General features: G+C 29.4%; 1 protein-coding gene across 3 annotated transcripts; it reads right to left on the reverse strand.

Annotated features, from left to right (window-relative positions):
• Positions 1-5241: 5241 nt before the first annotated feature.
• On the reverse strand, positions 5242-11139 carry LOC111295420 (putative linoleate 9S-lipoxygenase 5). 3 transcript variants are annotated; one of them, XM_022888899.2, is made up of 10 exons: positions 10743-11139; positions 9844-9906; positions 8532-8821; positions 8141-8381; positions 7692-8033; positions 7499-7584; positions 7192-7299; positions 6759-7063; positions 6386-6649; positions 5242-6149 (listed from the first exon to the last, which is right to left on the reverse strand). In XM_022888899.2, the coding sequence occupies exons 1-10, from the start codon at positions 11134-11136 to the stop codon at positions 5396-5398; spliced, it is 2847 nt and encodes a 948-aa protein (XP_022744634.1). In that variant the 5' UTR covers positions 11137-11139; the 3' UTR covers positions 5242-5395. The 3 variants fall into 3 exon arrangements, with proteins under 3 accessions (XP_022744634.1, XP_022744635.2, XP_089599181.1); XM_022888900.2 differs by lacking the exon at positions 9844-9906 and having other exon boundaries at positions 10743-11103; XM_089743055.1 differs by lacking the exons at positions 9844-9906; positions 10743-11139 and adding an exon at positions 9090-9354.
• Positions 11140-16176: the final 5037 nt, after the last annotated feature.

The raw sequence follows: 16176 nt of genomic DNA on the forward strand, positions 1-16176 counted from the left end.
ACCAATAAGCAAAACTGAAATAGTGGAGTTAGATGATAAATCTTGGGCACAAGCACATCGATATATTTTTTTTCATCATGACTTTATTGAATTGTTTCACACGTAAGTTTTTTAGCAAGAAAATTATTCATTACATTAAGCATAATTTATTGTATTTTTTTATTGTTAATACTTTATCATGATGCTTTGTAATGAGTATAAAAATAATTTGAGAACTTTTGTACATTATCGATGATCAAACCCTTGAGAGCTTGATAAGTTGTTCGTCGAAAACTTTCATGAATGGTTAGAAGCAACTGTAAGTAATGCTATACTTCCCATTATGAGAAATCTACATAGAACGCTTATGGTATAACTAACATAATTAACATATATATATTTATTCCACTTTTATAGGTTTAGAGTAAAAAGTTTGTTGTGAAGAGGTGAAATGTCTTTCATAAGGTCCGAACATGATTGTAAAATGATATAAAGGTTTCATCATCAATGGATTTAGATTTCACATTAAATTTTGTAAGAGATTTAAAAGTACATAAAATTTAGGAGTTGTTGTTACTTCATCAACTACTAGTTATGCTAGTGCTAGGGACACAAACCCTTTAGAGGGAAATATTGACTATTATGGCATGGTTAATGGCATCATTGAGTTGGATTATTATGACAAGTAGAAAGTTATCTTATTTCAGTGTGATTAGGCTAATGTAAATAGTATAAGAGGTATTAAGAAAGATCAATATGGATTTATACTTGTGAATTTTTCTTGATTAATTCACACTGGATAAAAACTCATCGATGAACTTTATGTTTTTTCATCTCAAGTCAAACAAGTTTTTTATTCTAATGATCCCAAAGAATTGGGTTGGTTTGTTGTTCTTCGAAACATACCTAGAGACTTATTTGATATGGGGTTAGATACAAGAGATGATGTAGCATATGGAACTGAATGTTATCCTTTTGCTAAACAAAACTTGGATGAAAATATCTTTAGTACCTAAGCTCAGTGGGTCCACGAAAATGTTAATGAAGATATTTATGAACCATGATGGATCATCTATATTTTGAAATTCAAGTATTTAAGACAAAATGTAGTAAATGATTGTATGTAATTAATGTCGCATTCGCTATTGTATATTTATTGTATTATAAATCATACATTATCTTTTGATTTAATTAAATCAATATGTTCTTTATAAATCATACGTTATGATTTCTTAACTTCTCAATGTCTTAATATATTTCTAAACTAATATTTTTTATATATTCGCTTTTATGATGCAGGTAAGCTACAATACGGAGGAGTAGATTGAAAGGAATACATATCAGAGATATTAGTTCAGAACTGTCTATGGCACCTGTTGATATTGGCTATGGATTGAATCCTATGGAGAGGAATGAACGTACTATCGAATTTAACTCAGTCACTTTTAACCCTTCAACTGATATTGAATTTGACAATACAAGAGGTCTAGGTTTAGATATATCCCGTCAATTGATTATGCTTTAAATTTGAATGTAAGTATCATATACCTCATATTTAGAATTCGATTATAATGATAAAAGTATTGTCATTTTACAAATTTATTTTTTATTTTTTGTAGTTGATAACAATTATCAACGGAGGATCAAAGGCTGGACAACTTTGAACAAATTATTTGTACCACCTCCGAACGAGCATATTATAGTGTCTGCAAACTCTGATAGGCAACCAATTGGTGATGAGGCTTAATTGTTGACTGAATTTCTAGGCATGCTCGCCCATAATGGAATCAAATTGCCTATTCATTATGAAACATGATATAAAGTTTCAGCAAAAGTTAAGGCCGATGCTTTAAACTTTATTGAGGTATTAGTATAATTAATTACATATAAAAAAACTAATTATTTTAAATTTGGTTTATTGATTAAAACTTTTCTTTTTGTATTATTACAGTCAAGATTTGTACTTGAAATACCAACTTCATTTGTGCTTAAGTCATTGGAAAAAAAATGAAAAGATTATAAGCATAATTTGAAGAATAAGTATTTCGATTGAAATACTACTATAGAGGCGACGATGAAAAATCTACCCCATAATGTGATTAGGTGGCAATATGAACAATTAGTTAGATTTTGGTTCTCAAGAAAAGAAAAGGTACTAATTTATAACTTTGTATAGTAAAATGAAATAATGAAAGTGTTCTATGCTTTAAGTTGGTAATATTTGTATTTCTACCATATACACAATTATTTTTTATGACAGGAAAGAGAATAGATTGGGATTGGTAACAGAAAGCAACATAAATATAGTCACACAAGTGGATCAAAAAGTTTTGCAAGAAAGCAAAAAGAAATAGTAAGTTTATGATTTTAAACTTATTTCAATGAATGAACTTTTTGTGTCGTTAAAAGGTAAATATGCAAATTAAAAGTTATTCTTTTGTTTTAATAGTTTTGATAATTTCAATACATGATATTAAACTTATCGACAGTTTTGAACTTAGTTGACACGGATGATAAGTATGAAAAAATTATTGTTTATGTCTATTTAGGTAAAAATCAAATTTGTTGTTATTGTTCTATTTAAATAGTTTGGATAGCTTTAATACTTGATATTAAACTTGTCCAATTGATTGAACTTGATTTTTATGGTTGATATGGGTGAAAAAGTTATCATTTATGTCTATTTTGGACTATTTTTGCCTTTAAAAGGCAAAATTACAAATTAAACTTTTGGATGGCTTTCAACAGTCTGAATGGCTTCAATCCATGATATTAAACTTATCCAAATAATTGAATTTGGTTGCTATGATCGATATGTGTGAAATGCTAAAATGATTTTATTATTTGCGTCCGTTTAAGACTATTGTGTTGTGAAAGGGCCAAAATATAGATATATGATATTAAAATTATTTGAATTTTTTAAACTTGATTGACATGTATGATATGCATGAATAAGTTGCAGTTGATATATATCCTATCAAATAACATATGTTTTTGTATAAGAGATTGAGATGGGCGATAAAATTGGACGTGTGAAACTTTTTCACTTAATACACACAAAAAAGATGGATATTATATGAATATCGAAACACAAGAAATTATGGTAATTTGTAACATCTATTTTAACAAAAAGTAAATATTTACTCTTTTTAACATATTATCAATTAATCACTAAACTTAATAGTTGTATGTGACTAATTTACAGGAAAAAACGAAAGAAAAAATAGCTGCTGATATTGAAGTAGCATCTGATGGTTCTCTCAATATGCAAGAATTAAAAAATCGGATATTCATAGAAGTTGCTAGAAAAGAAAGGCATGGATGGGTCTAAGGCCTTGGATTGAATCCAACGTCATCTACCTACTATAGACATAACTCTTAGTAATTTACATTCTTAGTAAGTCAATCTTCGCAAGACATTTAAATTGTAAACTATGTAACAATATTTCCAGCAATTGAAAGCAGAAAGAAGACATGAGTGTGCCAAAATTAAGAAAAAATGTGTTAGAATGGAGCAAAAGCGTGCAAAATTTCAACAGTAGCATGATCAATTCGATCATCTTATGAATTTTATGCAACAACAATTTTTAAAAACTCATCTCAATGGTCCATTAACTCAGGTATTATATTTAGTAAATATTTATATTTTTTAATATAAAAAAAGCTTACAATGAAGTGTTAAAAATTGTATGCTATTATTTAGTAAGTTTTTAAGCACGCTAGTGATCAAGGTAAAAAAATTCCTTCATCATTTGGCAGCTTTCAAAATCTATGCAGTCATCAATTTCATATATTTTAATTTTTATTTTGTTAATGTATTAAAAAAATGGAATGTTATTATACTAATTATTAAACTTTGTGTTAATTAGATGCAATTTGAACGTAAATTAATTTTATATTAATTTCAATTTTTGAATTTAAACTCATTTATGAAAACAATAAATATTAATATAAATTTTTTATTTTAAAAAAATATATTTCTTAATTTCGCGATGTTTGCATTTAAGAATATTGTTAAATGAATAATTTAGTAGCGTTTATAGCATAAAATGTCACTAAAAGTAACAACGCTCTTACTAGAAAATGCGCTAAATTAGTGACATTTTTTTGATACAAACATCACCAAAGTAATGGCGTTTAACTTATAAAATTGCTACTAAATTAGCAGCATCTTAAAGATAAAAATATCATTAAAATAGTGGCATTTTCAAGATACAAACACCGTTAATATGGTGGTATTTTCCATATACAAACGTCACTATATTTATATTAGCGACGTTTTCTAGATTTAAATACCGCTAATATAGTGGTATTTTTTAGATACAAACACTGCTAATATAGCAATATTTTATAGAAAATATCATTATTTTTTGTGATGCGTGTATAACAGGCACTCTGATTAATGTTTTTCACAAACGTCGTAAATTTTTTAGTGACATTTATAAATACCGCTAAACATTAAAAAAAATACCACTAAAAGTTTAAACCCCGTAACGACATTAGTTTGGCATGTTTTGTGTTGAATGCTGGGGTTTACGCGGCAATAGACACAATTTTAGGTCGGCTATGTGTGGGAACGTATAATTTTTGTAGCAGAAGCTATGGCCAAACGAGTGACGCCCCTCCCATTCTAATCAATGTGGAAGCGTGGAAAAGTTTTGCATGGCATGGGAGACCATAATTGGCATACGAAGGAAATATTGGAGTAAATTTCCAAGACTGACAATTGAGTGTGAATCCATTACTGACCGTTACGTGTGAAAGTGCTTTGTTAGAGTACATCAATTTCCAGGGCATATTTACGTTTGTGTAGGGGTTATGGGGCAGGACTAGCCTCGTTGCAGATGAGTTTTTGTACTAAGTTAATTGCTACTCTTGTTTTACTCAACATACTTGCTCACTCATTACAAAAGTGCCAAATATTTGCAATTTTTTGCTATCGAATTCTTTGACAAATTTGCTCACAGTTCATTTAAAGTTTTTGCTTTCAAATTTCTAGTCATGAAAGTCATTTTAAGCTTTCCAGTACTTAGTGTTTATCACAAAAAAATTTCGAGTAGAATAAAGAAAAAAGCCATGTGAATGGTGCATAAACATGTCGGACCATGTAATAAAATCGATCGTACGTGGGGGGGGCCACCATGTATAATCATTTTCACATGGCTTTTTGGATAGAACTCAGATGAAATTAATAACCATGTGACCATTTAATTTTTAAGCAAAGACCTGATCATAGTTATATGTTGGTGGTACAACGAATAATGTTCGAAGTTGTTAAAATATTATAGAAGTCAATAAAATTGATTTGTTGCACTAATAGCAACATTTATTTGTAATTATAATACAATAGTATAATTAATTAAGTGGAAATAAACAGTAAGGAATGACTGCCCTTCATAAAGAATTTGAAGAAGCATCAGATTGAGACACTGTTTGGAATTCCTTTGCCAGTAAGTCCACCTTCACTAGTAGGATAGAGCAAAGTGTATGGCATATTGACTGGACCAACACGATTCTTCAATTGCTTGTCCTTGTTCATCTCTACAATTCTTTCTTCAATTCCTGAAAGCCTCTTTCCGAATTCCTTAAAAGCTGCAAGTGGTGGTTCATCTAATGTCCATTCAGGTGTGTCTCTTTGCCCAAGATAAACCTCATCCGATGAGTGCCTCGACAGAATTTCTATCAAGGAAATTCCAAGGAGAGTCTGCAGTTGAGCAGTTATTGTTTTCAAGTAAACCTTGTCAGGGTTGGATTCGAGCTCAGCATATTCGGGAGTGCCTTCCTCAGGCATGAACCTGCGGCTTATACTTGGGCGGTTGGGGAGGTAGCCTGCATAAGGATATTGGCCAAAGTTAACTGCTGCATGGAGAGCAGAAGCCACCCATATGATGATGGTGCAAGAATCTATAAGCTCTTCACGAGTCTGCATTTTAGGCCACCATGGCTCATCTTTTTTGTCACCATGACCCTCCTCTCGAAGTTCCTTCCCCCAGGCTTGAAGCTCGGGGTCTTGTTGAACCATTTCATCCGTCTTGTAGTAGAAGGAGCAATAGTCTCTGACCCATTTTTCAATTGCAAACCAAATCTCCAATCCATCAACCGCATATGGATAGTCTTTTATCAGTAGGCGAAGACCGTTTGGTGAATTCTTATCATCAACTGCAACTCCTCTGTAAAGAGAAGATGGAAGCATGTCATTTCCATTAAACAATAACTAAAATGTACCCAAAAATTTTCTAATTAAAAGCTTTATATTTTGTAGGATCTGAATCAACGTCAGACTACCTAATAAAATTTTGTAGGATCTGATTCTGACAGGGTAAAGTCTAGCAATTAAATATTCCAAGTTAATTAGTCTCTGAATTTAGATTTGTTTCATATCTAGACTCATTCTTGAACCATGTACCTATTCTTGAGATCTTTGGGAAGTGCCTGGTCAAGAAAATTCCAATCCTTATATATTACTGATGACATTTCCATGGCATATTTTGCAGGGAAAACTGTCCATTCCAGGATTCCACCTCCATTATTCAGAATCTGCCTGGCGAATGCATTTATGTTCATTGTGTCACGGAAGTGAGGATGGAGAAGCTTATGAATTGGATGAACCACACTAAGCTGCCTATTAGTCGCAATCACAAATGGCTCAATCACTGCATGAGTGTTCAACCTGTAACCAAATTAAAAAGCATGAGCATAAACCCCCTCTCAAATCGAAGCTAATCATTGTATAATTGGTATATAATTATGTGTAAGCCTTCTTCGGCTGATAGCCATACCAATGGCTTATGAGCTGATGAACACCAGAGTCATTTACAGCCACGTAAGCTTTAGCCAGCTGCCATATGGAACCTTCAACTCCATGTTCTGCAGGTGTGTACACCTTGCTAACAGCACCATATTGATCCCCATTTGGATGTGGCAAACTCAATTCAATTGCCAATGGCTTCAAAGTCCCGTCATTCCTCAAAAGCAAGACGGTCCTAGACGCATAAGTCTTTGTTGTAGTAGAATTTATCCTCCTGAGGTATGGCATAATTGTGTCATGATGATCCAATATGAATAATCTGTTGGTTCTCAGTGCCTGTTCAACCAAATACTTTCAAGTTAGAATGATTTAAAAACATATACAAGTTGAATCAGATAACAATAACTCTCAAGTATTCATATACTGTTCTTTTCAATGAAATCAAGAAATATACAAAACATTACCTCTTCTATGGTGAGTCCCTCTAGGTTGTGCTCAATGTGTTCCTTGGTTATGGCACTGTTTTGATTACCATATACTTCAGGATCTAGATTGCTTGTTGGAGGAAATTTCTGCAATTGAGAATTAAAAATAAATAAAAATTAGAACACTTTAATATAATCTGTTAACCATTGAAGATCAAGTGGAGGAAAAGAGTGAAAATTTGAGCTCTGAGATACATTTTTAATGTTTTTCTATTTGTTTTCCTTCGATTTGCTTCCTTGACAAACAATAGGAAAAATACAAATGCAGAATGGTGCTTAAGCTTACTTCAAGAAGACGAATGATAACAGGGTCGATTCCAGCAAGCATTTCTCTGGCGAATTCTTCGTCAGTCCTCCATGCAGTCCTACTGTCTGCTCCAATTCATTAAAAATATCGAAGTAAATGATAATGAACATTAGTAAATATGTGAAAAGTCAAAGACATTTAACTCTCGAATTAGCAAATATTTGATGCATACCTTGAATCACTTGAGGCACAGGAAACTTCAACAGTTGTTCCCCATCAGTCCGAAAAATTTCTTTGAGCATCTCCAAGGGGATGTTCTTGATTATATTATCAAGCAAGGGGCCAGAAGGAAGCTTAAATCCTCCATAGTAGAGTTTAAGTACATCCTCAAATGAGTCAAATTCATTACGAGTGCGGTCAGTTAGATCTTCTAGCTCAGGTATAATGAATTGAACTATAGACTTTAGTGCATAAGCAAGAAAATCAGACATCTTCAAGTGTCCAAATCGTTCATCTCTTGGAACATAAATGTTTAAGCTCATAAGAAGCGGAATCCTGCTCTCAGTGTTATGATCTGTTAATTATTGGAGTAAAAACAAAACATTGTCAGACTGAAAATATAAATACACAACAAGAAAAATGATTATTGATTCCTTAATACTGATCAATGTAATGTCTTACCTGATCTTGTTGGTGGTCTGCCTGTTCTTCCTCTACGAGGATAAGGGTACTCGGGAGATCCTCCAAGAACCGGGCGGGCGTGCTCGGGACCCTTATCAGGATTCCCCAAATCATTGTAATAAGCATAGTCATAGACACGGTCCCATTCTTGGAGCTCTCCTTCCCCATTTCCTCTCAAGGCCTTTAGCTCTTCTTCTCTGCATTTACGTAGTGGCTCTGGCATTTCATGTGGAAGATATGTCTAGAGAAACATCAAACATTTGTTAGAGGTGTAAATGAGCGAACTTTGCTATATTCGTGATCTGTCGTTCAATTAACAATCTTTGAAATTTTAAACTAAGATAAATGAATAGAAATCGGATCTATTCAATAAAAGTATTCAAGTATGTACCTTGTTAGTGAAGAAAACACGATCTTTTTTATATTTCTTGTCAGGATAAACCCAAGAATTGCAAACAAAGTGAATCCGACCATGACCTGGAACATGTTCAAGAGTGACAGTCTTGAGGTAGAATTCACTATGATGATTATTTTTAATCAGTACAGCTCCAGGTGCTCCAATTTCCTCATCCCAATCAAAGTTGACAATGAATATAGATTCCCCTGCTAGTGGAGAAGCTCCTGTAGAATTCCAGTTCTCCAAATATGCTGGTTTTCCAAGCTTTCCTTGCAATTCATTAGCTACCAACACAAATCAAATATTAACTGTTCTTTTAGTTAATCTACAAACAAATTAAAAAAAAAATTATTACTCATGTCTTATATAATCGAATCATCGATTAATTTCTAGCAATTAATGATAAAAAAAAAAAGTTGTTAAATCCAGCAAACAAATTTGATTTTATATTATTCATGATTAATATATATATTGATAAATTAAAAGTACTTAGGTAAACTAGGATAAGTAAAAGAAGAAGAAAATGAGAAACTTAAGGGAGAAAAGAGAGACCAATTAACATTGACATTGACTTGGACTTGGTCATTCTTGAATTAGGAGATCTGAGACCCCCAAGTCTTTATGCTTTTCGTAGCGAAGCGACCCCAGCTGCATTAATTATTATTATTTTTTTAATTTTGATTGAATTATTACAGGATTATAATAAAAAAAATGAAATACATATTTCTCTATTGACCTATATTATTTTTATTGCATTGATAATTATATAATAAAAATTTATAATTAAATATTTAACATTTCGTTACATTGGATACTTTAATTTTCTTGACTAACACAGACAGTCCAAAGACGATATCGTTTTTTAAGACCGATTATTAATTACCAAATATTCAACACTACATCATATTAGGGTCCATCACCAAATTAATATTAGAAAATTACAAAAAAAAATTATTTAAAAAAAGAAAAAAATTTAAAATATATGCAATTTTAAAAAAATAAAAATTCAAAAAGTATGATTTTTTTAAAAAAAATCAAAATATGGATTAAAAAAAAGAATATATATGTAAAAGATTTTTTCTTATGTTCTTTTTTTTTATTTCAAAAATTAAAAATAAAGACGTATTATGATTTTACAATGTTTTTAATATATTATCTTTGGATTAAGGTATTAATCAAAAGAGATAAAATGGTTGATAGAATAAAACTTTAGGTATCTAATTGTAATTTTTTATTCTATAAACATCATTATAACAAAAGTAATATAATTCAAAAAGCAAATTAGTATTTACTCTTAAAAAATTACAGGTGAAAGGCCCTTGAATCCATTGCCAAACAAACATGAAAGGGAAGCACGAGCATTGTTGTCCTGGATGGATGAAGAATAAAACACAGTAAATTGTTTCATTAAAAACAAACAAGAGGAAAAAGCAAAGATAGAGAAATATGCCTATAACATTTAATTAGCTCTGACTAGTATAGATTTTCATTTTGACTTTAGATTTCGAATTGTTCACATTGCCATGTCTTTTAATTTGGAGATAGCTACATGACTAAGTCAGTAAGGCTCCATTTCCTTAAAACATTTTCCAGTGTCTTTTTTTTTTTTTTTTTTGTTGGAAAAAGGCAGCGCAAGCTTTGTGATGCACGGGTGGAGCTATTTCCCTCACTTGAAATGATATCTGTTTTTTTGTAAAATAAATTAAAATCTTCTGAAGTTAAAAGGTTTATATTAGATCAAACTATATAATAAGATGGTATGACATGAAAATAATATAAAAAATATGTAAAAATATAATATATTTTGTATTTTTATATGAATATAAATTGTAACATATAATTTTTATATAAAATATTTAAAAAATTTATAAATTGTTAATATTTTACATGAGATTAATATGAATTATAAGATTTAGTTTTGATAGATGGATAGAAGGTTGGGTGTTCTAACCACGGTTTGATCAAAAGTTTAAGCGTAAAATTTCCGGTCGTGTATGGGGGGAGTGAAAACTGTTGCCAGCTAGTGAACGAGAAAGAAAGCAAATACTATAAATTAATAGCATAAACAAAACTAGCTTTTGTTTTGACTTTAGACAAGACAAACATGCTTGATATCTTGTTCTTCTTCAGGTTTTTAGGATGAAACAAAAGCAGGAAAGAAGCAAATTTTATAAAAAAAAAAAAAAAATTAAAAAAAAAACTCACCAGGGTCACCATTTTCAGCACTGATAAGTTGCAAGGAAACTCTTTTCCCTAACAACTCATGAACCCCATCAAGAAAAGATGCATGGAAATCATTGAAGTCCAAAACATTTTTTTTCATCAAAACAACAGTGCCCCTGATCTTCTCCGGCTTCATCATCTTCTTGCTCCCACTGTTACCACCGCCGGCGGCCGCGTTGAGTTGCAATGATTTGCTTCTGTAGGAAGAAAAAGAATACGAAGAAGATGCTGATGATGTTGGTTTAATTGATTGGTTGAATGTGATAATTTGAGATAAAGGGGTTGGGGCCATGGAGGAGAATTTATAGAGAAAAATTGGCCTAGACTGCTTGAGCCCGGTGTGGAACTGACAGGGAAGCTTCATTTTTGTGTTCATATGGGATCGGAGAGTTTCTGTTAAATTTCCCTCCAATCAAAGACTTGGTGGAGAGTATAAAGCACTTTGGTCTTTATGCTTTTTATCTTATTGCATAAGTTCTCTCTTTTGAGATTGACCTAAAAGAAATCAACTCACCTTTGAAGATTTTTTCCTTTTTCGATTTTGTTAGGTATATAATCTCTAATTTTTTGGAGTTATTTGAGAAACATGGAACCTTACTTGGAAGGCAAGAATTTTTGGAATTTAATTTTAGATCATAATGTAAGAACTATTTATTTTACATGATCATTTAACCAAAACTTAAATATCTCATATTTGGTAGATATTTCATCATGACAACTTATATGAAATTTCATTGCTGAAATTTGTGAAAATTTTTATCAGAAATGAGTAAATAAAATTTTTAATAAAAAAAATCAAAATCAATAAATTAAGGAGTTTAATGTAAAAATTAATAATATGTAAAAAAAATTATTTAAAATATTGTTTATATTTTAAATTATCGATAATTATTTAATAGTAAAAATTTTGTCAATATTTTAACTAAAAATATCTATTTAATTAATATATCAAAATTTATTAAATTTTTTTCAAATTTTACACACTTAATTTATGTGATGAGATCTTTTAATTTATTTTGATTTTTGATTTATTTATTTCTAATAAAAAATTTCATGAACTTCACCTATGAAATTTTATGCAAATCTTTTTCATTCAATTAATAATAAATATTAAATGAATATGTCATTGTTTATTTTTGTTAATTCCTGTATTTTTTTATTTAAAAAATTGGATTCAAATTTTAACTCCCATAATAAAAAAAAAAGTTAAACATGTCATTGATGGTATTAATTTCATTTTATTAGTTTTAATTTGACAGAATTGTTGGTTTAGGTTATCGAACTTTTTATTCCATGCAAGTTGATTTGGTGTGCCTTTGGTTGACTGATATATAACAAAGTCTTTTTTTATTATTCATTTCTTTTTCTTTTCCTGTAAAACCAAAGGACGACTATGTCACACTGAAAAACAAGTTTAATGTCACTTTCTAAAGGAAAAAAAAAAATCCTAAAAATCTTAGTGATATTTAAGAAGCCAAATTGTAAATCAAGCTTTATCAGAAACCAAGAACGATTCCCTTTGACATCTATTTCATAGGACGATGTCTAAGAATATATATACATGCAAGACTTTTTTGTCTACTAGACTTCTTTTTTCTTCTTGAAATGAACATGCATGTGGTAAATTATTATAAATTAAATAAAGAAAAAAAGAAAATGCTTTAAATTTTGTATATAAATGTTTTATTTTTTTTACAAAAGAAGCAGCAATATGAAAAAAATAAAAAGAGTAACAGATATTAAATTTTAAATTTTAAATTTGTTGGATGTTAATGATTACATAAATTAATTAAAATAAATTTTGAATTTAACATGTTTCACTAATGCTATTATATGACGTGTAACATAGAGTCTAGAAGGAATGATAGTTGATCTAGAAATTGAAATTTTTGAAGAAACATGAATTCTTAATAACGTTAGAATAGAATCCAAGCAGAGTTATATGATGAAAATTGATTATTGATTTTCTTTCTCAAGCCTTTTTAAAAATAAAATAAAATTAAAGATCTCTTTAGTAAAAAAAATTATGTCACATCGTGTGCCTATGTCAAAATTCTTCTTGTAAAAAGTGATACTTCTCAATCCGACAAGGTATCTATCTTTTTTTCTTTTTTTCTTTAAACTCAAACAAAAAATAAAATTCAAAAGAAGGGAATAAGGAGGCTTCTTCACAAGATTATAGTCCATCTTCCACTAACTTTTCATCTATAATTTTGGGTGTTTTTTTTTTTCTGGAAATTTTGAATATATGCAATTTGTATAAAGACATTAAAAATAAAAAACATTATTCTCTTTGAAACCATGATGTTTATTAGTGTTGAAATGACATGTCTTTTTTGAAAAACCAAAAAAAAAAGTTTTTTTTTTTGTTTACTCTTGAATTATATATAAAAAAAGTAATTTTATATTATTTTATTCTATTTTATTATAATTTTATGTATTAAATATGATTTAAAACTTATTTATTACTCTTGACTTATTCGAAGACAAAACAATTCTTTATCATCCCCTAAGTTAGATATTTCAAGTTCAAATCCTAAAATTAAAAGCTAAAATTTATGTGACAAGAAAGAAAATTATATATCTCTTATTGTATAATTTAAAACCCGATAAATTTATATTTTTTAGGAGACGCCATAAATCTGTTATGTATAAAAGCAATTCATATATAACACTAGTCATTTTTATTGGGCCAAATAGTTTGAATCCCATCACACTAACAGAAGTGAAATCAAATAATCAATCAAACACATAAGAGATAATAATTTAACATGATTCAACTTAATCGACTTATATTCATGGACGAAAAATAAGATCCACTAGTTGTAAAGAATTAAAAACATATAAATCATAGTAACTTCACTCAATAATCAATACTCATAAAACATTCACAATATTTTCTAGTCTTATGGAGTATTTTCAACTTAAATAAATACATACCCTTGTACACCCATGCATCATACCTATGTGGACCATTTCATTCTCCTCTAGTTCACTCAAACATATACACCCATAAGGACATTAATCTCTTCTAGTCTTATGAAGTGTTTATCCCATAAAATCTTACAACTCTTTTATATATTTTTTTCATATCTAACCTCATATAGACTTCACCTATTTTTAAGTATACAAACTTGTATTAAGAATCTTTTTTCTCTTAAAATTCTTCTTTTTCAAGTCAAATTTGCCTATAAAAAATTTATTTTCTCTTAGAATTCTTTTTCTAAAAGTCTTCTTATCTATCAAGCAATATCTAACCAATCATAAACAAATCTATTATGGGATTTAAGTCACTATTCTCATCAATCTCCACATTGACTCAAATTCTATCAAATCTTTTGTTTTAATGCTAGATATACTTTATTCCACCTGCAATGGAAGTTTCACAATCATTTTCTCTTGTGTATCTTCACACTTTACTTAAACTGATTCTCAATCCTCAAAACTTAAATTCAAATTTTTCTCTTGAATCGAGCCCTTCTTGGCTTGCCTCTTCCCATGGCTCGAGCCTTCAGTTCTTTTCACGTTTTAAGCCTTCAGCTTTGATACCACTTGTTAGGTCAAATAGTCTCAATCCCATCACACCAACATAAGCAAAATCAAATAATTAAATAAACACACAAAAGATAACAATTTAACGTGATTCAACCTAATTGACCTACATCAATCATAAGAAATAAGATACACTAGTTGTAGAGAATTACAAATATACAATCAAATCAAGTACTCATAATCAATACTCATAAGACATTCTCAATTTCTTCTAGTCATATGAAATATTTTCAACCCAAATAAACACATACCCCTATATACCCATGCATCATACCTATGTGAATCATCTTATTTTCTTCTAGTCCATTCAAACATACACACCCATAAGGACGTTAATCTCTTCTAGTTTTATAGAGTGTCTATCCCATAAAATTCAAAAACTCTCTTACATTTTTTTTCTGATACCTAATCCAATAAAGACTTTACCTATTTTCAAGCATATAAACTTACCTATTAAGAATCTCATTCCTCTTATAATTCTTCTTCTGCAAGTCAAACTTATTTATTAAGAATTCTTTTTCTCTTATAATTTTTTTCTGCAAGTCTTTTTGTCCATTAAGTAATATCTTATCAATTTCAAACAAATTTAATATGGGATTTAAGTCACTATTCCCAAAAATTTTGATTGATTGTTTGGATGGGATCTGTTTTTGCCATTCAATTAACAAACTAATATCATTTTATATAACATTTTGAATTATAGTTAGCCATCAACTAAGTTTGGCAGTGGTCTCTCACCTTATTATTACATTTTATCTAACCATTACAAATTAAACAAAAATTTGGTTAACATGCATAAGAAAAAATGTTGCAATTAAATGATAATATATATAAATGACATTTACATAGTATATAGAACAATGTCATTTTAGATGGGTTTTGTTAATGGGTGTTATAAATTAGGAATATGGTATTTTAAGACTTTTTATTACATAAATGCTACAGCTTGGAAATTAGTAGTGTAAACGAATAAAGTTTTAGATGAATTATCCGTAAATATGTTTGGTTTCTATTTGTTTATATTCATTTATTAAGCTTAATAAATGATCATAAATAGTATTTTTATATTCATTTATTAAACGAACCGAATACGAATAAAGGTGTGTTTGGTTTGTTTATGTTCATGAACAAGTTCATTTAAAATTTATTTAAAATTTGTTCGTTTATTATTCATTTGCTATTTGTTTATAATAACACTAATAAAATTATATTATGTTTTATCCTAATCTTATTTTAAGATTCATTTACATTCATTTATGTTTGTTTGAGATTTGTTTATTTAAATTAATTTAGTTATGGTTTGTTTATTATTTATGAACATGTTCGTTTATATATATTCGTAAACATGTTCGTTTAATGTTAATAAACGAGCTCATTTAACTTAATTGAACTCGAATATCCTATTATTTAAACAAACCGAACTCGAACGAACAAAGTAATTTTTTTATCAAATATGAACCGAATCTAAACACCTTTAAAAATAAACAAACAAACCACATACATATGCTCGTTCATATTTAGTTTGTTTACAGCCCTACTGAGAATAAAGAAAAAGATTGCAAATGATGAGATTTGAACTATAGATCTGTTGAATGTTATATTTATAAGGACGATAGCATTAACCTAACATAATTAAGTCCTGAATTCCCTTAAAAAATATTTTCCATTGTATGTTTAACCATGTATAATTAACTACAAAATGATTTCCAGAAGTTAATCACTGTTTTTTGGGAGAACAATTCATAATTAATGTGTGGAAGTAGCAGTTGCAGCTTTTTTAATGATTGTGTTAACGTGTGAATGGTTCATCAGATTAATTGGAAAGAAGGGAAATTTTTCGTAGCAGGAAGTTTAGAAAGAGCTG

This window comes from Durio zibethinus, chromosome 14, assembly GCF_047325235.1.
Source record: "Durio zibethinus cultivar Kanyao isolate XHJ-2024 chromosome 14, ASM4732523v1, whole genome shotgun sequence".
Lineage (NCBI taxonomy): Eukaryota > Viridiplantae > Streptophyta > Magnoliopsida > Malvales > Malvaceae > Durio > Durio zibethinus.

What these genes read in the sequence shown, in the direction of transcription:
- LOC111295420 (XM_022888899.2), bottom strand. Translation starts at nt 11,136, where the DNA reads ATGAACACAAAAATGAAGCTTCCCTGTCAGTTCCACACCGGGCTCAAG. An exon ending in TGCTGAAAATGGTGACCCTG is followed by an intron (nt 9,907 to 10,742) that starts GTGAGTTTTTTT and finishes TCATCCATCCAG; the next exon opens with GACAACAATGCTCGTGCTTC. An exon ending in CAGACCACCAACAAGATCAG is followed by an intron (nt 8,034 to 8,140) that starts GTAAGACATTAC and finishes AATAATTAACAG; the next exon opens with ATCATAACACTGAGAGCAGG.